Genomic DNA, 23,710 nt, shown 5'->3' with positions numbered 1-23,710 from the left:
TTTTTGGAAAGAAATCCCATTTCAGAGGTTTAAATCCATGTTTAAGGTGTCTGACGCTGTGCAAGAAAACTGAAGTCATTCCTGGTTTTAATAGGTTGAATAATTTCAGACTCCAAATGTCAGTGAAGCCTTTAAAAAAGGTGACCTTTGAGGAGAAATCAGATTTGTGCATGTTCTACCTGGTGGTCGTGTCAAATTTTAGGTCAAGGTAACAGGCTGCAGAAATGAAGTGCAGGAATTGAAGCAATGCTGTGAGAGTCCTCAGAGGTTAGCAGCTGTTTCTGTTCATAAATCTGAGGGTGCATGCGGGTGCAGCCCTCTTCAGTCGCTTCTTATATTTGGAACGAGGTAACCCAAGCCCGGTGGACTGGGTTTCCTCTCCCATCAGGGTAAAAATAGGTCAGGTGCTTGAGGGAAGTCAGAGGATCAGGAGCAAGTTTAAAGGATTAAAGTTCTGTGACTCTTTACATGAAGGGTTCATCCCTTAAAAAACTGCAGTGCAGTCAATATTGGGGGGGTATCAGCACTAAATACAGTATGTGGCAGATACAGTCATGAAGAATGTGATGATTTTCAGGTTTCATTAACATTTTTACTAATAAATTTCCATGACTGAAACAACCATTGATACTCCCTATTGGATCTTTTTTCATCATTATACAACAACTTTTTTTAAAATATGTGCTATTTAAAAGAATCAATTCAGAACAGGATTAGAACTGAATATTTGAACATAACTTGGGGTTATGAGAGGGGAGGGGGTTCTTGTTCTTCAGGGGGACATAGCGGAGAAGTATTAACTCAGAAGATGCATGAGAGACTGACACAGAATAACAGGCCTGTCACCCAGCTGCAGAGAGCACGCATTGTCCAACACAGCTGCCATGCTGAAGAGCACACATTGTTCGACGCGGTTGCTGTACATGGAGCGCACACATTCTCCGACAAGGTCGCAGTGCCGGAGGGCGCACATTGTCCGACAAGGCTGCCGAGCCGGAGAGCGCAGATTGTCCGACAAGGCTGCCGTGCCGAAGAATGCACATTCTCTAACACGGTTGCCATGCTGGAGAGTGCACATTGTCCAACAAGGCTGCCATGCCGGGGAACGCACATTCTTCAACACGGCCACCGTGATGGAGAGCGCATATTCTCCAACACAGCTGCCGTGCCGGAGAGCGCACACTGTCCAATAAGGCCACCTTGCCAGAGAGCGCACATTCTTTGCCGCTGTGCCTGAGAGCACACAGGCCCCCCTCTTGATTTGTGTCCCTCTGGCATAGGACTGCGAGGTGTCTTTTATTTTTCCACCCAAAAGGTGTCAACCCTAGTGGAGGACACCAAGCGAGAACAGAATGAAACAGAAATTATTTTATATTATCATATGTGTATTATTTAATCTCATGGTTATCATCAATACCGGTGTTGCAACAGCCCGAATATATCCAATATAAAATGCTCAAATGTTCAGATGAGGCTCAGAAACAATAAAATTAAAACTTTTCAAACATTTACAAAAAATACTTGAAGATATGTTTTTATTTAAAGTATTTACAGTTTGTTTTCTTTTCACATTGAAATGTTTCCATGAATGACGTTTTGTCTGGGATGATGGTGGCAATGCACAAACTAGAAAGCACAAAAAAAAGACACTTCACATTTTGCTTGTGACCTATACATGCCTTTATGATGGATTCAGCGGTCTACACAAAGCGGGCCGTGGGAAATGAAATGAAATGGATGTTAGGCGGGGAGGAGGCACCATGCACAACCACCCAGCTTCAGTTGGGAGGGTTGGTTCAGCTCTGAGGCTGCGCACTGAGAAAGCTGGCACGAGGCTGTCAGAGGCGTCTGTCTGCACAAAGTTCTTCTTCTGTTTCCTCTTTGTTGCGTTCATCTTAATCTCTGCTGGCGAACTGCACAGAGAGGAAAGATGGCACAAAGGAATCAAAAAGTTGGATCTTACACACAAATCTTCGCCAGTGCATCTTCAATTGATATTTCTATGACTCTACGTGATACTCAGAATGATTTTTGAGATGTTTCTCACTCATGTCGTTGTTCCGTGTGATGGCCATGGCGGCTCTGGCGCGGGGACCCTGCTGGGTGAAGTGGTAGCCGAATTTGAGGATGCTGGAGTTGTTCTCCAACATGGAAGCGATCTCCATCTCAACTGAGTCTCCCAGCTTCTGCCTCTGTGAGGGTCAGTGTACAGGAGTTTATTCCCCTTGTCCCACTGTACAAACACTGACAGAAATTTGAAAATCTAACACTAACTTCTAAGTTAACTGGTGTAATTTTGGTGATTTTGAAACATGCATTCCAAATTCATTTTCTTAAAAAAAGAAAAAGAAAGAAAATCAAATCATCAAATACCATCTATCTATCTATCTATCTATCTATCTATCTATCTATCTATCATGTGCATGTAAAAACTGAAAAAAATGTTTTTAAAAGAAAACATACCTTTCAATTTTTTTTTTGAAAAAAAAATTACCAATAATTTTAAAGTGTTCTATAAAACTGCCAAAATTTTAAAAATAAATAAATAAATAAATATATATATATATATATATATATATATATATATATATATATATATACAAAATAATGTCATTTAAAGTTGTTTGCCCCTCTCCCAAGCCAAAAGTGCCTAAAGAAATATCTGACATAAATAAACAAAACAACCAAAACGTTATCACATGTCAGTGCATATTAAAGCCACACTAACTCGTCAGCTACAGAAAATAAATTCATCCTCACGTTACATAAATGTCATTTAATTTAATACACAAAACACATTTCCATATTTTTTTCTATTTACTAATTTTTTCTAATTTTACAAGTTCCATTACTATTCCAGGCCTGGAAAATGTGACTGTAAAATTTAACTACTTTTCCAGGTGTTCCATGACCGTAGGAACCCTGTAAAAAGTCTCCTTTTGGAAAATGACTAGATGAAAGGTGAGATTCTCTGTCTAGCTGCATTTTTTTTACCACATCATAAATAAACAGATGTTCACTGGTGTATACATCTCAAACTGGTATATCGCTGAAACCCTACAGGCGTTACGAGTGGTAAATGTATCAGCCGTCGGCCCCTGCAGGGAGGCGGACGGTTCACACACAGTGTCAGACCTGGTTGTCGATCTTGAGCTCCACCAGCGTGGCGTTGCTGGCCATCGCTTTGATGATCGCCATCATGCCGTCTGAAGTGATGAAGTTGGACTCAACATTAAGACTCTGCAAGCTGGTGTTTTCCTGCAGCATCTCAGCACACGCCTGGTGCGCGCGCACACACACACACACACACATATACACATTACATACATTAATACATAAGTGCTTTTTTCTCAAACGTTGCATATTGATACACAACAAGTTAACATTTTTTATTTTAGGTTTTTGGGCTCAAAACCCAACATTAATTCAATATGAAATGAAATTGTTAACAGTACTTAAATACTTGCAATCCTGTACAACTAACATGTATAAACTGCAAAGATGCAGAAAAGCACCTAAATCTATGTACTGTATGTATGTATGTATGTATGTATGTAAACAGTAAACAGTTTGTATTTACATTACTTCTGAACGATATCAGTGGCTCTAAAAAATCATTGTATTTCATATCATACTCACGTAAGCCACAGGGTCGTTGCTACGTGTCGCAGCGATACTCAGAAACTCCACGTGAGAGTTTCCCTTCATCGCCTCAAAGATCTCTTTCAGAGTTGGGATGGGAATGTCCTGCAGCACAGAGTCACAGCTTTACATTTATTTCGAAAAAAGTTAAATCATCTTATGCAGCGCAATGTTTTCATAGTAAAAAATAAATAAATAAAATTAATCTAAAAACCAAAACATATTTTAAAATAATAGAAATATAAACAAACCACCAAACTCAAAATAACTAAAAAAAATAACTGTTCATCAACAGTTAGCAATATTTTTTCTGTCAATTTGCTAATTGATTCACCAGTTGTTCAATTAGTTGTTGTAGTTGTACTTATATAAGCTGTTTGCATGAAAAGACAATACTAAAGTAAAGTACCTCAAATTTGCACTTGAGTTTAGTGCTTTTGTTCCACCAATGAAACCAAAAAATAAATCAAAGAAAACAATTTTAAACAATAAAAACTAAACTGAAACAAGCAAATGCACTGGAAAATTACTAAAAACGAATGAAAATGTAAAACTGAGATAAGTCTGGTGTAGTGTTGTTATTGTGGATGACCATGTTTAAAGTGAACTTGTACAGTTCATTTCGTGCAAAGGCTGATGTTTGCATTTTTAATGAATTTAATCAGCACACTTCAGGTTTATCCTTTGCAGAAACGTGTGTAACATCTCAGTTTGTTCGCGTCGAGCTGACCTTGATGTTGTTGAGGTTGACCTCCGTCAGGCTGCTGTCGTTGTTGTGGATCCTCTCCAGAGTTTCTTCCACGTTGGTGGAATTCGGCGGTTCGTCTGGGAAAATCTTAAATGGATCTGGTTTCACTACACCTGCAGGAGACACCACAACACAGCTTAGACTGCAGACCAGCGCCACAACCGATTCACTCAGAAAGATTAAATGCTGATAATAAACACAGGAAACTTTTAGAAAACATCCTCTTTGAATCAGCAGCCAACATTTAAATGACACATAAATCACGTTAAATATGAGAAAAACATCATGTTGTAGCCTTCTTCATGCCTTTGACTTTTTAGTTTTTCTCTTTGTGAAGTTTATACAAAAAAACTTAAAATCACTTCCCATTCAGTTTATTCAGGACACAGAATGAGTACCATTTAACCCCTTTAACCCTTTAAAACCTGGAGCAGCATCACTTTTCTTGTGTTGCTTTTAAATGCCTTTCACAAGTGTTAAAACATTTGTACGTTGAGCAAAGTAGTTTTTGAATGTATAGCTGTAAATCTAGGTTTCAAAGGGTTAAAGTGTTTGTTACTAGAGTCAATATAAACAATGTTTTTTGGTAAATAAATTTATCAACTTCTTAAATGCATCAAAATTTGATTTTGTTTAAACACGAACACTCTTTGAACAATCTTTGCCAAAATATAATAATAATGAATAAATATCATATCATAATTAAAAAAAGGAAACATCTGATCAAGAAACAACGTGAATGAGATGAAAAATCAGAGCGGCTTTTTACTTTTCAACTTATCCTCGAATGACTTTCACTGTTAGTTTCTGAAATATCTTTACCAATAACAAAGTTGTAAACGAAATGTTGTGGTACGTACTGTTGATGCCCTCCGTGTTGGCGATGGTTCCCGTGGTGCCCAGAGCATCGTAGTACTGCTTGTTGCTCATCAGTGTGTACATGCCAAGGATAGCTGCAAACACAGGAAGACAATCACTGTGAATACAAGACAAAAATATCTGATATCTGATCCTCCGGCTCGTCCTGGACTGAGCTCTCATCGTGTTTGTTGTTACGGCCTCAAATGTTGCTCCTGCACCGAAAACCCCCGGACAAGTTCATGTGCACAGCTGCATCTGCAAAACTAATGATCCAGGATCAATGAATCTATAAAAGTAAAAAAATGTTCCAGGGTTCCCATGGTCATGGAAAACCTGGAAAAATCATGAAATTTCACAATCATATTTTCTAGGCCTGGGTAAGCCATGGAATTATAAAAATCATTGAAAATTTGGGAAAAATTAATTATACTGCACAAATTAAATTAATGTTACAGAAGGACTGTCTGACCCCTGTCTCTGAGATTTTTCTCTGCTTTAAAAAAATTGGCAATTTTTAAGAAAGCCTGAAAAGGGGGCGTGTCTTTTTTTATTTTAATTTTTGGTGATTTTTAAGGAAATTTTTTTTCTGTTTGTTTTAGAAAAACATGTTTGGAAGGCATGTTTTCTTCAAAAAAAAAAAAATTAATTTAATTTTATTTTTGGCAACCTTTTCTTTTCTTTAAAATGTTTTGGCAAATTTTTTTGAAAACTTTTTTTTTTTTTTTGTTACATTTTTGAAAATTATGTTTTCTTTAAAAATCACCAAAATGAGATAATCTATCATAACCAGAAACAGTAAAATCAGAAATTATTGTTGAATTTTCAAATTTCTGGCGTCACGTGGGATGCTGAAACTTTGTTAAAATAGAGCTTTACTCTTATATGTTTTTAAAATGCCAAGCAAGAAATAAAAAATATTTTTGGGTGCTTGAAAAATCATGGAAAAGTTTTGAAGTTCTGTCCATGACAGTGTGTGGGAACCATGGAGTTTTCTCTCCTGTTGTTGCTGTTGGTGACCAGCAGGGGGCAGACCAGCTGGCTGAAACCCTCCAAACTGTGTCACCCACAGTGACGGCCCCCCCACCAGCAGCAGCCTCCTGACCCGGTGTGGGGGACCATGGGAAGGGCCTTGTGAGGAGACGCAGCTCAGGGAGACAGCTGCCTGCTCTGGGGGGGTGGGGGCGGCTCTGGCCATAAACACCCTCAGTCATCCGGTTTGGCCCCGAGAATAACCCCCGGTAGCTTCACAGCACAAACTACACTGCAGGAACTAAAAAGCTGGATATAGCAATGTGGTGATAAAAATAAAACGTGAAAATTAAGTCACCAGGGCGGCTCGTTGGACCGCTCTCTCCCTCTGAGCTCATGAAGCGGCTCGGCCGGCCTATTCATCCCCCTTTGAGTGTGTTTGCCAAAAAGCCCAAACAAAAGAGTGACAGAGGCTAACTGAGGTTTAATCCTCGTCTGGACGCCGTCCAGGGTTAAATCGGCCGTCTCTGTGACAGGCTGACGGAGCCGGACAAACAGGCTCCCCGCTCGGCTCTGTGTTCGGCCCTGTCACAGGAGTGTGACCGCGTGCTCGGAGCATCACAATCAATAAAGAAAACTCGTTTTATGATTCAATTTAATCTCATTTCTGAGCTGGAAGGGATCTGCAGGAGTCTCTGCTGGTGTACAGGATTTATACACAGTTTTACCCATACATTTCCAGGACTTTTCCAGGACTTTTGCAGGACTTTTCCATGATGTTCCAGCTAATTTTAAAGACCATACATTCTCTGAAATGATCGTTGATGCTCCTTATCAGTTCTTTTTCATTACTATATAATATATTTTAAATATATACCAAAAACAAAGATTTAAGAACAGGATTAGCACTGAATATTTAAACATAACTAAGGGACTGCTCATTATTTAAAAGTGGAGAGCCTGAAAAAGTTTGCAAATATCATGACTTTTACAGCTCTTCACAGAGGGGAAGAGATAGGAAGAGATTCTCTGGGCATTTCAAAGATTTGGATGACGGTGTCTTTCTTTATTTAATTTTCCAAATTCAGAAACAGACCAAACAATGTGTTTGTCCTCTCAAACGAGCTAATGAAGTTAGCAGAGGGGACAGAGGCGGGGTGGAGGGAACATGGGGACGGTGGGAGTACAGATACAGTATCTGTTTAAAGCAGCAGGGGGAAGCTGCTGCGTTCACAGAATGATAAGCGTTTCCTGAAGCTCAGAGTCATTTTACTAAAAATGAGAATCAACAGTTTAATGTGACGAGTCCTCTGGAAACTGCTCTTTTTTGCCCCCTCCCCGCTCCCTCCTGAGGCTGCGGGCCAGGCGTGTTTATTTCTGTGTTGCTGAGCGTGGGGAATTGGACCCTGTCTCATGTCTGTCCCTGTCTGTTGGGACCTCTGAGGCGTCTCAGTGTGCAGGAAACAACATGCAGCCAACAGGGGAGATAACCGCTCTGTATGATACAAGTAGGTGGGTCACAGTGATCACACACTCAGCTCTGTGTGTGTGTGTGTGTGTGTGTGTGTGTGTGTGTGTGTGTGTGTGTGTGTGTGTATGTACGTTAATCAGCATCTGCTGCTGGGAAACAGCGTGAGGACAAACACATGACATCACAGGGAGAGGTGAGACAGTTTGACATGTCGACATGTCGTGGCAGGAGAAGCTCAGGTGAGACTGATAACATTCAAAGAGGGAGCGTTCCATTTAGATGAGCTTCAGGCAGACTGATATAACAGTAAATATTAGCAAGTTTTCATTCATTCATATTACTCAAATAAGAGCGGTTTCACCAAAAAGATGAGATATACTTTTTTTTAACCATATTACACTGTCTACAGTGTATGTTTGTGAGAGGCTGTCCTGGCCCAGTGCATGCTGGGATAGGATGACTGGATGGATGCAGAGCTACTGCAACTGCTATTCACCCAAAATGCGCTTTTCAAAATTAAAATTAATATTTAAAAATATTATAGATTAATATTATTTTCTATTCTCATTGAATTTTTTTCCTTAACCAACATTATGTAAAAAAGTGAAGGACTTTGACTGTCGAACAGCTGAGTGTTTGACAGCCACAGCATTTTATCATCGTGGATCAAACAGCTGATGGTCCGACAGGCAGTGAGACAGACAAACAGAGCGCAGCTTCTCCTCAAAGCACCAAAGTGTCTGAAACAGACACATTTGCAGAGGTGGAAAGTGACTTCTTTAGACTTCTACGGACTACTTTGTTTTAGTTTCAGCTTTTCAGGTTTAATCAGCTTTTAATTTTTATATAATGCTAATAAATAATAATAAATCATATCTTTATTACACTCCAACACACCATTGTCAAATGAAACTGTCAGTGAACTATGAGGGCAAAAAACAAACCACAAAAAAAAGCAAAAAGCAAAATAATCGTTCATTAATCGGAAATGAAGTAAAATGTTCAGTCAATCCTGATAATGATTTTTGGTATGAGGTTCGGACCTTTGCTGGGAGGAAATGTTAGTAACTGGACCTCTTTGAGTTTTTGTAGAATAGGTCCTCCAGTTGGTGATGCTGTTCTACAGTATATTTGTCATGTTCAATGTCTGACAGAAAATAAATATTTAAACCAAAATTAACCTGATGATATCTTCATATCTCACTTAGGAGTAAAAGGGAACCTTAAAGCCTGACAGAAATAGTGATTTGATGTATATCGTGAAATATATCTTCATCGATTGATATGCAAAAAGTTATCGTGATAAGACTGTCTTCCATATCGCTATGCCCTAATCGTAGTATTAAAAAGTGTTTGTCTAACCTGCAATATCACACATCTCTGCGTCAGTGGCGTTCTTCAGAGCCTCCTCCAGCTCTGGCTCCAGGATCACCTGCTCGTGTGCAGGAATCTCCGGAGCTTTCTTTGGCACGAAGGCCCTTCCTGCAGATGAAGAGAAAGAATACATGAGATGAAATGAGAGAAAAGAAGGAATAAAATGTTTTGAAAACAGATGGCAGACAAAAAGAGAGGCAACAAGCAGTGCAGTCTGGTACAAAGTATTCATGAATCAGTCTGCAAACTTAGTTTCCCAAAATTCTATTTATTTTTTTGCCTTGATGTTTTGGGTTATTTTCAGTATAAATGTTTTAAACCTTTGAACCTGGAGTGACATCACTTTTCTTGGTGCTTTTAGACACTTTTCACAAGTATTTAAACATCCGAACACTTAACAGATTGGTGACACTTCTTTTAAAAATATGAGAGAAAAGTATTAGTAGATTTAGAAAATGATTTTGAAACAGCTCAGAAAAATGTCTAGAGAAAAGCTATATTTATTATCATAATTACATATTTAAAAGTAGGTCACAGAATTATCAGAAATTTTTATTTATTTTTTTTATTTTTACAATTTTTCCAGTGATTTTCTTGTACTTTTTTTTTTTACTAATTTATTGCATTATTTCCTCCATCAGTGTTCATTGCTTTCTTCTCATGTTCTAGAAGAAATCGAGCCAATTTGCTGAGGTTTCAAAGGGTTAAACCATAAATGTGTCTGTGTTTGAGGAAAAGCTGTTCAGATCATGTTTCCCAAAACACAAGTAAGTCGGGGCTTATCCAGATTTGTGGCTCAGCTCTAATAAACTTAGTGTTTTCCACTGGAGCCCAGATTTTGTTTGTTTTTTTTAAAATTTTCTTTAAATTGTCTTCACAAATTCAGTAGTGCAAAAAAAATAATAAATTTCAGTCGTGACGGTGGTATTTGTTGTATTATTGCTATTATAGTTTTCTGTTAATTAGACAAGATGCACAGGAACTACAGTGTCAATATTCAGCCTGATTGTCTCCTGCTGTCGGTCTGGACACGTCATTCTGTGATGGAAATGACCCCAAAACTCAGTGAGCTGCAAAAAACCCCACACAGAGCTGAAACTAAGAGGCCGAGCTGCTGTGCAGCGGTGCAGCGCAGAGTCACTGTAGAGCCGTCCGTCTGAGGGCGAACCAACAGAGTCTGTGGAGATTTAACTCTCTGAAAGCTGGATCCAAAATAGTTTTCTTGTGCAGCATTTAGACGCCTTTAGCAAACATTTAAACCTCTGAAACTCTGTTAAAATTGTTGTGATTGCTTTAAAAAAACACTTCGAAAAGGCAATAAGCAACTTAGCAGGAGATGTCCTGCAAAATGCAAGAAATAAAGATGAAAAAAGAGAGGGAATTACTTAATAAATACAAAAAAAGGGGGTGGGGGTGTCCAGAAAACTATAGTTTCAATTTAAAAAAATAGATATTTAAAATGATTTTACAGAAAGAATTTATATTTTATTATATTATCTATCATTATTATTATTATTATTATTATTATTATTTTCCCAGGTCATTTCCTTGTTTGATTTTCTAGTTGTTTTTTTTTCTTTTCCTTTCTGTTTTTCAGGTAATTTTTTTGTTAAATTGGTCTTTGCTTTTTTCCATGTATTTGAATAAGAGCAAAGTAATTTGCTCAGTTTTCAGGTTTCAAAGGGTTAAGTCTGTGCACACACAGCGGTAGGTCCTTGTTGTTACATAAAAATTAATCTGTGTATGTGACAGACAGGACCTTTCTTCTCCCCAGTGAAGGGCACCAGGTCCTCCCTGTCCGGGTGCTCCAGGGCCTGCTTCTCCAGGTGCTGCTGCAGGGCGTCACGGTCAAAGGGCCCCGTTGGGGCCTTTTTCGTCTGGTCACGCTGCCGGAAGCCAGCGGGCAGCATGGCATTCTGGGAGAACAAGAGGTCAAATGTTATGTTGACGTGACATTAAGACCAGAGAACAGCAGAGAATGGATTCACTATCACTATCAAATCATCTCATACATATATTCAAATGCAGGTAAAAAAGTTCCTCTAATTACTGACTGTTGGCTGGTGCACCATTGAGAACTGGTTTAAGGAGTATTTATTGAGACCTTTTGAGTAAAACTCTGAGGTGCATCCATGTTTCTGCAGGGAAAATACAAATTCAAACATTTAAAGTCATTTTGAGGTAACTTTGTGAACTGACAACATGTAATTTGGATCATATGTGTGGGTGATCAGAATTAAGAGCTGAGAGTAACTCCATCCAACCCGCCTCTGCACCTGTCTGAAGCAATTTCTTTTATCATTTTAATTTGGGAAGTTTTGTTATGGCAACACTTCTTTTACTGGCTGAGCGAGCCGCTTGATTGCATCCTTCGCTTGATCTTTTGACCTTCTTCTCTAGCTGCTCACTTCTTGTATGTAACACATATATAACAGGGTCCTTACACGTTTTTACCAATACATTGCCATGACTTTGAGGCCAATTTTAAAGACAACATATTCTCTGAAATGACCACCGATACTTCTTCTCAGTTCTTTTTATTTACTTTATAAAAGTTTGTTTTTAAATATATTTATTTTTAAAAAAAATGATAACTTAGGGGCTGTCATGGGAAGTCATGTCAAGTAACTTTTTTAAGCATCAGGGACAAACTTCTGTTTTTTAATTTTGACTTTAGGGGAGGGGCATACAACTTTAAATGGCTGTATTTTGTATTTATTTTATGGCAAATTTAAAAAATAGTTAAAAAAAAACTTATCAAAATTTGGGCTGTTGTTTTCTTTAAACATTTCTGATGATTTTTAAAGACAAAAAGGCTTTTTTTCTTAAAAATTTGGGGCAATTTATTTTTTCTTTAAAAAAAAAATGTTTAAAATTTTTGACACTTTCTGTGTCTTTAAAAATGTTTGTTCATTTATAAAGACAGAAAACTGCCATTTAAAATATTTTTAAAAATTTGCTTTTTTTGGTCAATTTCTTTTCTTTGATATTTTTGATAAATTAAAAGAAAATATCCCCTTTAGAAGGCATGTTCTTTTTTTTAAAAAAAGCTTTTTTTTCTTTAAATTTTTTTTGGTGATTTTTACAGAAAATATTTTGTTACTTGGATTTTCTTTTAAAAAATTCCTTTCCGTCCATTCCGTCTTTTCCAGGTTTTTCATCACTGTACAAACCCTGATAAAATGACTGCATGAGCTCACTGAACAGAAGACAATAAATGCACCTCTCATCTCTGATGTCTGTCATCCTGCAGGTTTTTGTTTTTTGGCGACACATATCAGGCTTCATAAAGTAGACCCACAGGAGCTAAATCCTGCAGGGCACCAGATGTGACCGGTGAGGCCCTGCGGTGCTGTACAAAGTGACCAGAAGCCGACCACCCGGCAGGTTAAGACAAACGGAGCACTTCCTGTTACCTCGGGGTCCATCTCCTGCAGCTCATCCTCCAGCTGATCCAGCTCCGCAGCACTGAGGCCCTTGAGGATGGCGTCCTCATCGATGTCCCTGGGGTCCGACATGGCTCCTGATGCTCCGGCTCACATACACACACACTCAGTCATACACGCCTCTACACACACCTCTGGGCGAGAGGGCACTGCGAGAGACATGAGGAGAGAGAGAGGAGACACACAGTGACTTGTTTTTTTTCCTCTGAGGATTTCACTAAATCTGAACCTCAATTTATGTAACAAATTAAACATAAATAAAGTTACAACTGTGTCATATTGGATCATAATGTGGAGTGTCATGCAGCATTGTATCATATCTAATTGTGTTATATCATACAACAACAACAACAACAACAACAACAATAATAATAATAATAATAATTATTATTATTACTTTGGCAACTTTTTTTCTTTAAAAAAATCTTCAATTTTTTCCCCTAAATTTGGGGGTTTTTCTATCTTTAAGTTTTTTTGGCAATTAAAAAAAACAAAACCTTTTGGTGATTTTTAAAGAAAGAAAATATTAGATTTTTTTAAGATGATAATAATAATAATCATAATTATTATTATTATTTGGCGAAAGCATGGGAGATGAGAAAACAAGCTTTTAATCAAGATAAACTGATTTGTAAAATTTATTTTTCACTGTACATAATTTTTTTGTAAAAATATTGGTCATACATTATATTTAAATGTTTTGTGTGTGTGTGTGTTTTTTTTTTTTGCTGATATCTGTAAAACTCAAAGATGACACATGCTTTGTATTGTGATGGTCTCTTGTAATCCCATGTGGGATGGGCCAAACTGGCGTAACACAGAAATAAAAACAAACTAACTGACATCATATGATATTGATTGCCAGATGGAGGTCAACCGACCAGACAGCAGGACAACCCTCGTTTTCAAACTATTTAACAAAATCACTCAGCTGTCCTTATTTTCCCTGGGTGACGGCGGTGGGGATGGGGGTGTTCCCCTGGAGAACCACTATCCTCGCCAAACAGTTTGATGATCGTCATTCAGCTTATCGGCTGCTGCAGAGAGCTTCAATAATGCGCTGATGATAATAATAGATGCATTTCCAATAATAAATCTGCAGTACTCAGGAGGGCAGCGTCTGTATAAATACTGCAGAGGCCTCCTGGTCACACACTTACATAAGCTTCATTTTCACCTCAAAACACACGGGAGGTGAAATCCACCCACCGATGCCCTGCTGTCTGAGAGGCGAGGAGGCAGAGAGGTGAAGAAAGTTAAAGAGAGAGAGCAAAGTCTCTGTAACTCTAAACCCTTAGCTCACCACACACTGACTAAATATAGCAGAGAGGAGAGGGCCGCAGAGTGCAATCCCTTATTTATCAGTGACGGACACTCGCTCACACAGTAGTGGACACACCCGAAACATATCTGCACCCACTGATGAAAAGGCCCAGACAACAGACAGTCTCAGAAATGTTCAACTGCACAGCGGAGCCGTCAAAGATCCAAGCATTCGCTCCCTCAGCGATAAGTCAGAGTATGAGTAATGCAGCTATCAGCTCCGTGAGCTCCATGTTTTCATTTTCTGTCCAAATTTCATCCCAACTTGGCCACAGAAGAAAACCCATCACAGCTCAGGTCACACAGAGCGGCTTCATTCAGCCTGCAGCTCCTATAATGATGGGAACCAATAACATCAGTGATCTGTGATGGCAACAAAACTCCATGTGTTTGACAGCAGAAAGCTTTCTGCACAAGTACGCAAACTACCGCTCGGCCCTCTCTGCAGGATCAATTACAGTAAAAAAAAATAAAAAAACATTAAGTGTCTAAACCAGTGATGCAACAGGCCAAATTTGGTCCCCGCTAGCGTGCTGGGTGGCCTGCCAACCAATTTCTAATTCACAATAAATATAAAGTTATTCACACTGGGAAATGTTTTTCTATTTTTAGTTTACATAAGGTGCCAGAGTGCATAAAACAGCAACAAAATAGAGCTTGTTTATACAACAAAAAAAGTGTCAGTGGAGGACCCGCAGCACCCCCCCAACAGAGGTCCTAGGTCCTAAAATCCTAAAAATGTCCTAAAATCCGAAAATGTCCTAAAATCCTAGAATTTCCCAAAATCCGAGAAATGTCCTAAAATTCAAGAAACAATCTAAAATCCTAAAAATATCCTAAAATCTTCGTAACGTCCTAAAACCTGAGAAATGTCCTAAAATCCTTAAACTATTGTAAAATCATTAAAATTATCAAGGAATTTGTAAAATATCTGAGAAAATTGCCTGAAAATAATCAAAAAAAGTATATATATATACATATATATATATATATATATATATATATATATATATATATATATATATATATATAAATGAGCTCAAGAAAGTGCCAAAAAAGTTAAATAAATTTCTTTCTCTGTAACACAATTAATGAAGGGCATCTGAATGCGGCACAAGAAAACTGACTTAAATATTACTAATAAGCCTGAATGAGCATTAATTAAAATATATCATGGACTGTGAGGCGCTACTTGGGATTATTTGGTAGTTTCAATTTTATCTCAATAATAACATAGATCTGAGTTTCATGTAGCACTAAATCAAATTGTACGTTTGTTTGCGTATCTTTGTGTGTTTGGTGTCTCAACAGATCGACTTCCTGCACAAGTCAAACCACAGTCACCTGATCAGGTTTCCATGACAACGGAACAGAGGCCCGGTCGCCATGGAAACAGACCTCCTCAGCTACCATAACCTTCATTCTGCTCAAGGTAACGCCTGTTGGGTCGGAGTCACTGATCAGATTACACTTTATTAGTAGAGGACACACACACACACACACACACACACACACACACACAGACACACACACACACACACACACACACACACACACACACACACTACACGCTACACACTACACACTTCTTGTGACTGTCACATGGCTGATGAAACAATATCTTCTCACTCAATGTGAAGATTTTGCATCTAAAGCCCATTGTTGAACAATAATTTAAGCAAGACAAACAACAACAGCGGGCTCTGAAAGTGCGGCTGAAACTTGCTGCGATGTTAGTTGTTTTATTTTGAAATAAATAAAAGTTATTGCAGCAGCATGAGCACAGAAATACGGACAAATAAATAAATACAGTTAAAAAAAGAGGTATATGAAACTAAAAAAGGAATAGAAAAAAAATCTAAACTATTTAAGATGTTACAAAGCCTACAGTGACAGTTGGGATATGATATAATAATACAGTAAACGAAATACATAAAACCAGCCCAACAGACAGTTTATAGTGATTTATAGTATTGTTAATATAATAATAATGGGCTCACATTTCTTTACTTTACTTATGTGCTGACACATAATAATTTTATATTGTTGGAGCTGCTGTTGGAATATATACCACTCAGTTACTCATTCCACCACACTGCCGGAGCACAGAGTGTACTCTGGGCACAGATGGAGCAGAAGAACATTAAACGCATTGAAAGAGAAACTTAACCCTTCATTGCACTGGGTCTAAAAGTTTGCTTTCACTCACAAATAGCTGCTTCTCTCATCCATCTGTCTGATCTGTTCAGCTCCTATCGCATCGACAAATCAATTATCCACCCTGCGACTCAAACTCTGCAAACTGCCACTGAGGAAAAAAAGAACAAATGAAGGGTTCATAGGCCCACAAAAATGCCCAAATTAGAGAGTGGACATAGATAAAACGGAGTGAGAAAATGCGGCTTTCCTGTATAGCGACTAAAACCATTCAGATTAAATTTTACATTGCCTCCAGATTTTGAAATTTTTTTGTCAAGTTGTATTTTCTTTCTTTCTTTCTTTAATAATTATGGCAATATTTTTTTTTTGCAAAATATCTGCAACTTCTTATTTTGGATGTCTTAATATGTCTTTGGCAACTATAAAAAACTTGATAAACTGTTCTTTCTTTAAAATTATTTTTTAGCAATTAAAAAAAAGAAAACACCAAAATTACACCATTCATCACAGCCAAACTGTAAAAACAAAAATTATCATTGGAGTTTCAAATTTCTGATGGTCCTTGGACACATGGGACAAACTCTTCCATTGAAAAAAACCCAAAGAAAAAAACCAAAACATTCAAAAATTTCAAGACAAAAATGAGTAATTCTCTGCATCAGCTGACCCATGAACCCATGATTCCCCTCTGTAGCAGTTTCTCAGTGTTTTTTGCTCTCTCCTGTATTAACGCAGAGAGAAGCGTGTGTCACTTAAGAATTGAATGTGACCCGTCGCTCCGTCCAAACGAGGCTCATGTGATTTGCGTGCAGTCAAGCCTTTGAGCCGCGCTTATTGTTCAGTTTAATGCATGGCTGTTTTCTGACACTTGAGCTAAGTGTGAAGGCTCAGACACATGCGGACCAGCAGCCTGCCACTCAAGACACCCAACAACCACACACTGTGACGTGTTCGGTTTCAGACGGACATCACGCTCACGCTGGTTCTTACAGCTGGACTTTAACTCTTAAAGCATTCTTAATACAAATTCAGATTACATCAATACTTTTTAGCTCTAAGGCAGTGCTGAAATGTAACAAAGTACATTTACAAAAGTACTGTACTTAAGTACAAATTTGAGGTAGTGGTACTTTACATGAGTATTTTACTACATTTTGTACTTTTTAATTCACTATATTTATCTAACATCTTTAGGTACTTACCTAATTAAGATTTTTGTATATATATATCATGAGAAGAGTTTCTAAAATATGATGTCTTGTTATAAATTAAATATACAGCAGAAGCAATGATTAGTTGGTTAATCAATGAAAATCAATTCCCAACTGTTTCGATAAACAATACATTTTTCTTCCTTTTTTTATAATTTACTCTGAGAGTGTTTTTTCTTTTTTTTTAATATTGGAGATTCTTTTATTTTATTTTTTTCTAATTTCAAGGTATTGGCTGTGTTTTTCTCTATTTCTTTATTGTTCATTTATTTATTGTTTTTGTTTTAAGGTGTTTTTTATTTGAGGGTGGGTTTTTTTTCTGATCTTTTTAAACTAGGGTGCTTTATTTAAATTTGACTGCTAGTTTTGAGTTTTTTGTTGTTTTCTTAATTTTTCAATTAAGATATTTATTCTAATAATTTTAAACTTTTGGCATGTTTTGTTTTTTTAAAGATTTTTTTCTGCATTGGGTACTTTAACTTTGAATACTTTAAGTACATTTTCCTTATTATAATTACTTTTATATATAGTAGTATATATATATATATATATATATATATATATATATAGTATTTTCACCATCTGAATACTTTGTCCACCACTGATTTAAGTTGATATTTGTTTTCAGCAGTGAAATATGAAATAGCTATCAAAAAAAGAAAAAAAATCTGGCAGAGAAGATAAACTGTCACTGTGGTAAGCCGACAAACAGCCGGGCCCGCCATTGTGTTTTCATTTGTTTTGACATTTCATTTGGCACGTTCCACAGGAAGCCTGCGACCACACTGGAAACAGGCTGGACACTAGTGAATGTACATCTGTCACCAGCAGTCCCAGCAGGATCTCTGCATGAACCACAGCAGACTGGGAGCGGAGCGGCGGCTGTCACCTGCCGCTGCCAGCTGGCTCCGGATGGTTCTTTTTCCAGCTTAAAATCTCAGCAATCTCCTGCACCTGCAGTCTCTGTCTTTATAAGTGCTGTGACACTATCTGAGCCTGCTTATAAATTCACTTTTTATTGGTTAATGACAGCGACTGTATATATCTTTAAATATTCAAACCATGTAACAGAGTGTCAGGTGGTCTGATGTTGTCTAACGGTGTCAAAGACAGAAAAAGCTCATGGAGACGCCAACATGTGACTTTTCTTAAGTCAGAGCAGAATTTGTCATAATTATCACAACAGTAAGTAAATCATTTTAACATTCTCATGAGATAAACGACAATTATCTGGGACGAGGAGGGGATGGACAGTTAAACTCACAGCTCTGTTTAGATTTATTATAAAACCTCTGGGCTCATTCTGAGACTCAAGTTTTGATCAAAGTTGGGTAAAATTAGAGTGAGAGGGAGCCAACTTTGACTAAAAACTTCATTTCTGAGCTTCATTTCACACAGTGTGTTTACATAATATTAAAAAAGTCAAATTATTGTGTTAAGTCGACTATAACTGGACTTTTAAAATACATGTAAACATGTTAGTTTGACTGAAATTGGACTAAATCGAATTTCCCGAAATTGGACTGGCACACCCAGATAATGCGAGTGGAAGTCAAGTTACTCCGTCATGTGCACTCCTTAGTTTGACTTTAACTGGACTGAAAATGTTATAAAAACGATCACTTTTCACCATAATTTAGCAAATTGTACCCGTCTGCTACTCAAGGCCATCTTTTTGATTTTGATTTAGCATCGGTATCGTGACACCCCCAAAGAAATCACTCGCATAACACGCCTGCGTGGCCTTGGATTGGAAATAATGACGGCTGGTGTGGTGGCTGAAAAAGAAATAAAGATGCTAATGTTTTGAACATCCATCGCCATGGTTACCGGAGTATGTGGAACTGCAGCAATTATGTTTTTATCAAAAATTTGAAAATATCACTGAAGTAGTCGCAATACAGCGGTGGAGGAGTTCCTGCCGAAACACCTGTCCAACCAATCCCAAGCAATTGCATTGAAAAGGAGTGCACGGATTGGCTGTCACAGCTGCCCCCAATATGATTTAATAACTCATTAAAACCAAACATATCATAAAAACAAACATTTGAACAAACATCAGGATGATGAGAACTACCATCAATGACAGAAACCATCTTTGGGAAAACTTAAATTATTTGGCGTTTGTGTTTTTAGTTTGGCCCATTCACTAACATGGAGCGGCGGGCTTTATGACCTTTACTGCAGTCAGACACCAGGGGGCGATCCAGACAGAAAAGTTACACTTTGGGAGAGCTGTCATGTCATCCATCTGTATATACAGTCTATTGAATAAAAAAACATGCAAAGTGTAACCAGGTCTGCGGTTACTGAAAGGCTTAATAGCTGGTGCACTAGAACAAAAGAGTGCATAAGACAATAAACAAATACTTTCTCCGTGCAAACACTCCATTGTTTATATTAAAAAAAGGCCACCTAAAGAGCACCTGAGTGGACGCGGTCCCTTTATTTCCAGCGCTGTAACGCTCCAACATTGCAGCTCCAGGTGCACGTGTGTCTTAGCTCCCCTGGGGTCAAAGAGCATGTCCCAGCTTCTTTTGAACAGTTTGGGGAGGCTGGATAAGTTGCAATAAAATAGATGCTGCACATCTTTAAGATGTTGTATTTTCCTTGATTCTATGCATTTATATAGTCTATTTTTATGCTTATTTTATTGATAATGTCAGTGGGTTAGATTTTATTTATTTTATTTTCCATTTCATGTTTTCTGTGCACTACATTTTCATCTTTATTTCATCTTACTTTTACTGGTATAATCAAGTGGATTTTATCCATTTGAAGATGCATTCTTGTATGTATTGTATTCTAATTCTATTTTATTTTTACATGCAGGTTTTATTATGTCTTTTTGTCTTTTATGTGTTTTGATATGAAGCACTTGGTGCATTTAATTTATTTCTTGTATGAAAGGTGCTATACAAATCAAGTTTATTATTATCATAACAAAATATTTCGTGAACATTCCCCTGCACTCAGAAACAGGATGTGATGTCACGGTTCACATGTGGGTCATAAATTAATATTAATAGAGCGATCGCAGAGTATAAACTGAGAGTGATGCTACAGTTTGTTCAACTGAACTTGGTGACAAACAACATTAAAAAGTAACCTTTTCTAAACACAGTGCATCACTGTTGGCCGGCATCCGTTTGGTCGGAGCTGAAAAGAGATGAACTCTGACCTGTCAGAGCGGCTGGTCACAACAAAACAGGAAACATATGCCCGAATCTGTCTGTCACACAGGCTTCAGTAGAAATGAATGAGAGGTAGAGAGGATATAAGAGTATATAGTATATTCTGAATATATATATTCAGAACTCTAGTGTGACTGTACCATCACTGTGTGAGGTTTAACCCTTTAAACCTGAGCATGTTGGTTGGATTTCTTTCAAAAACATGGGGAGAAGGCAACGAGCAACTTAAGAAAACATGGTCCAAAAAAAAGCAAAAAAAACGTGGAAAAAGGTACAAGACAATTACCTGAAAATAAATAAATAAGTAAGTATTTTAGTATTATAATTATAAATATTGTTTTCTGGACATTTGTTTCTATTTTTTGGATAATTTTCTAATAATCCCCTCTTTTTTTTAAAACAAACTTTTAGGTAATTTTCTTGTCACTTTTAACTAATTTCTTGCAATGCATTTCTTTTCATGTTGGTCACTGCCATTTCCCCCATGTTTAAAAAAAAGTCAAACCAATTTGCTTCCACTTTAAAGTTTCAAATACTCGTGAAAGTGTCTGAATACAGGAAAAGTGATGTTTATCCAGTAGGGTTGCAAATTGTAAACACTGTCTTATATCAATTATTTGTAAAACTAACAATTGAGTAATCGTTTTTTGAAAAATACATAAAAACTTTGTTTATTTCAAACAACACAATTTTTCTTTTTTCCCTTAATTAAAGTTCAAAGCATCATTCTGCATATGCTTTGACAGCATTGCATAACCAATCAATCTATTAAATTTCACGTTTGGTTAAACTCTTAACGATCAGTTAATTGATTGTATATTAATTGTTGTCATCCCTACAATCCAGGTTTTGTAAAGGGTTAACTGAGCTCCATCATCACAAATTACAGGTCAGAAATCTCATGGAGCAAAAGATTTCTTCAACAGATTTCTTCTTATTATTATTTTGTCCAAACAAGTTTTGTGCACGAGCACTTTGGTCGCAGAAGTTTGAAGTATTCACAGATTTCACACTTTTGTCTGATTCAGAAAATATTTGTGGATTCATTTGAAGAACAAACTGACTGCAGCAGAAACAGGTCTGTGGGAAAAAGGCTCTTTTTTTGCAGATTCCTTCAGTAAAAACATGTGAGCTTGTGCAATGTCCTGTTGTCCTCGTCCATTATATTAAAAGTGGTGCGCTGGGACGAGCAGCAGTGAGGAGTTACTGTGCGTTTTACGAGTCAAAGACCATTACAAAGGTTTAGATTTCACAGTGACAAAAGGTTATACTCTCATAAATGCTCCAGGATGATTTACACGCCGCTCCTGTGCCAGGGCGCTTCTTTTTACAGGAGCAGAAAATAAACTTTGAGGTCATTTCTCTGTCTTTCACTGAATTTTGTTGGGAAGAGATCTATTTTTTTTGAGTAATGGTAGCAGATTATTATTTTTTTTAAATGACCAGGCAGCCACCAGCACTCAGAAGATTTGTCACCATCCACAGGTCGCCTTCTCCACATCTTACCGCCCAAGTGCAAGATTCCAAATCTGCCCTCAGCTTAATTTTAGCTTCACAAGTCATCTACTTCCAGCCGTGTGAATCCTCCCCGGCTTGGGTTGCTTCTTGAGACGATCGGAGCACCATTACGGCCCAGAAACTAATTCAGCTTCACAGGTTTTGCTTTCCAACTGGTGTAGCCACTGGATCCAGATTTCTCCTAAGTCATTAGGTTCCAGGTCCACACATAACAGAAATTAAAGTTTGGTGATTTTTTTTTCTTTTAAAATTTGTGGTGTTTTTTTCCTTTCAAATTGTCGTGATTTTAAAAGAAATTTGGGCGATTTTTTTTTGATCTGCGGGAATTTTTTTTTAACATTTTGGGCAATTTTTAAAATTTTTTGAGACCGTATTTTTTTTTTTTTTTGACATGGGCGCGAGTCACTTCAGAATGGACCTGCAAACCACTTTTGGACTGCGACCCACCAGTTCTTTTTAAACAAAACATATGCAAATTTGCAAGTTCTGCAGAGCACTGAAGCATAAATATAATTATACGGAAGCAACAAATGGAGTTGTTTTTCTAGCCACACAGATTGTTTTGCATGCAGTGCATCATTTCTGCAGTGTTGCCCAAACTTCATTTTCCACCATAATTAAAACAGGCATGTCACACACTAATGGTCCTAACTGGACAGGCTGAGCAAGCAGCCGGAGGGCAAACTTAACCCTCCCTCCCGGTTTCCAAACTCTGCAGCCCCCCTGAGACAACATCTCCAAATCCCCTCTGCCGAATTAACGGCACAGCGATGAACAGCTATTGGACGGCTTAACCCCTCCACATACCACACTGATAGCTTCATTTGAGCGACAGTATTTCAGTTTTCGGCTGACCTCTCTGCAGACGCCTCCCACAGAGGGACACAAGCTGAGAGTTTGAGTCTGGAAACTGCTGTCAGCATCAGAATAAAAACACAGTCCAGCTGAGCATCAGGTCAACAAACTGCTGCACGTAACACATCTGACTTTTTGGAGCCTTTTCTCTCACCCACCCCTGCAGCTCTCTGTCCCACCTCAGATCCACAGACACACATGACAAAACAGGCGACCCACAGAGACAGATTAAAGTGTGGGTCACCCCAACATGCCAGCAGGGACCCCCACAAAACACACACACTCACACACACACACACACACACACACACACACACACACACACACACACACACACACACACACACACACACGCGCTCACACTCTCACTCACACACACTCTCACACAGAGCAACAGAGGGAAGCAGCCTCACACTCACCTTCACAGAAGCGCAGTGCTGAAGCCCCTCGGCAAGGCAGCGGCTGCAGTTAGAAACCAGAGAAAGTTTTCTCTCTCTCCCCTCCTCCCTCTCTCTCTCTCTCTCTCTCTCTCTCTCTCTCCCTCTCTCCACCCCCCCTCGCTCTCAGGCTTTAGGCCGCTCTGCTGAGACAGGCATACTGACCGACAGCACTTTGAGAAGTCAGCATTTTATTATTTTGGCTGTGAGAGAGAGAGAGGAGGGTGACAGAGAGAGAGAGAGAGACAGAGAGAGAGAGAGAGAGAGAGAGAGAGAGAGAGAGAGAGAGAGAGAGAGAGAGAGACAGAGAGAGAGAGAAGTGGGGCATGAACTCATGTTCATCAGTCATTCAATTAAAACTGAGTCAGTCAGACAGAAAGAGGAATGCTGACATCTAGTGGTTTTTATCTGAACTGAATCGTATTTTGAAACGAGCCTCTTTCACTTTCTATTAACCCTTTGAAAAGGTGCAACGGGCAATTTAACAACTGCCCAAATGCC

General features: G+C 38.1%; 1 protein-coding gene across 1 annotated transcript; it reads right to left on the bottom strand.

The window, feature by feature from the left end:
* Positions 1-1,518: 1,518 nt before the first annotated feature.
* On the bottom strand, positions 1,519-23,345 carry tmod4 (tropomodulin 4 (muscle)). The gene is made up of 10 exons (XM_088084707.1): positions 23,192-23,345; positions 12,482-12,660; positions 10,825-10,981; positions 9,054-9,173; positions 5,251-5,343; positions 4,373-4,503; positions 3,640-3,747; positions 3,136-3,279; positions 2,048-2,192; positions 1,519-1,913 (listed from the first exon to the last, which is right to left on the bottom strand). Exons 2-10 carry the CDS (start codon positions 12,581-12,583, stop codon positions 1,891-1,893), a joined length of 1,023 nt encoding a protein of 340 aa, XP_087940833.1. The 5' UTR covers positions 12,584-12,660; positions 23,192-23,345; the 3' UTR covers positions 1,519-1,890.
* Between the last annotated feature and the right edge of the window lie 365 nt (positions 23,346-23,710).

This window comes from Plectropomus leopardus, chromosome 11 (genome assembly GCF_026936395.1).
Source record: "Plectropomus leopardus strain MGB_pleo_1.0 chromosome 11, ASM2693639v1, whole genome shotgun sequence".
Lineage (NCBI taxonomy): Eukaryota > Metazoa > Chordata > Actinopteri > Perciformes > Serranidae > Plectropomus > Plectropomus leopardus.
Note: the sequence above shows the minus strand (reverse complement) of the source record. Positions and strands in the feature narration are given on the sequence as shown.

Bases quoted from the DNA above. Each gene is read 5' to 3' on its own strand.
- tmod4 (XM_088084707.1), bottom strand. From the start codon at position 12,583: ATGTCGGACCCCAGGGACATCGATGAGGACGCCATCCTCAAGGGCCTC. The intron at 4,504-5,250 runs GTACGTACCACA...TGTCTCCTGCAG, and splicing joins CAACACGGAGGGCATCAACA to GTGTAGTGAAACCAGATCCA. The intron at 1,914-2,047 runs GTGAGAAACATC...CTCTCTGTGCAG, and splicing joins CACACGGAACAACGACATGA to TTCGCCAGCAGAGATTAAGA.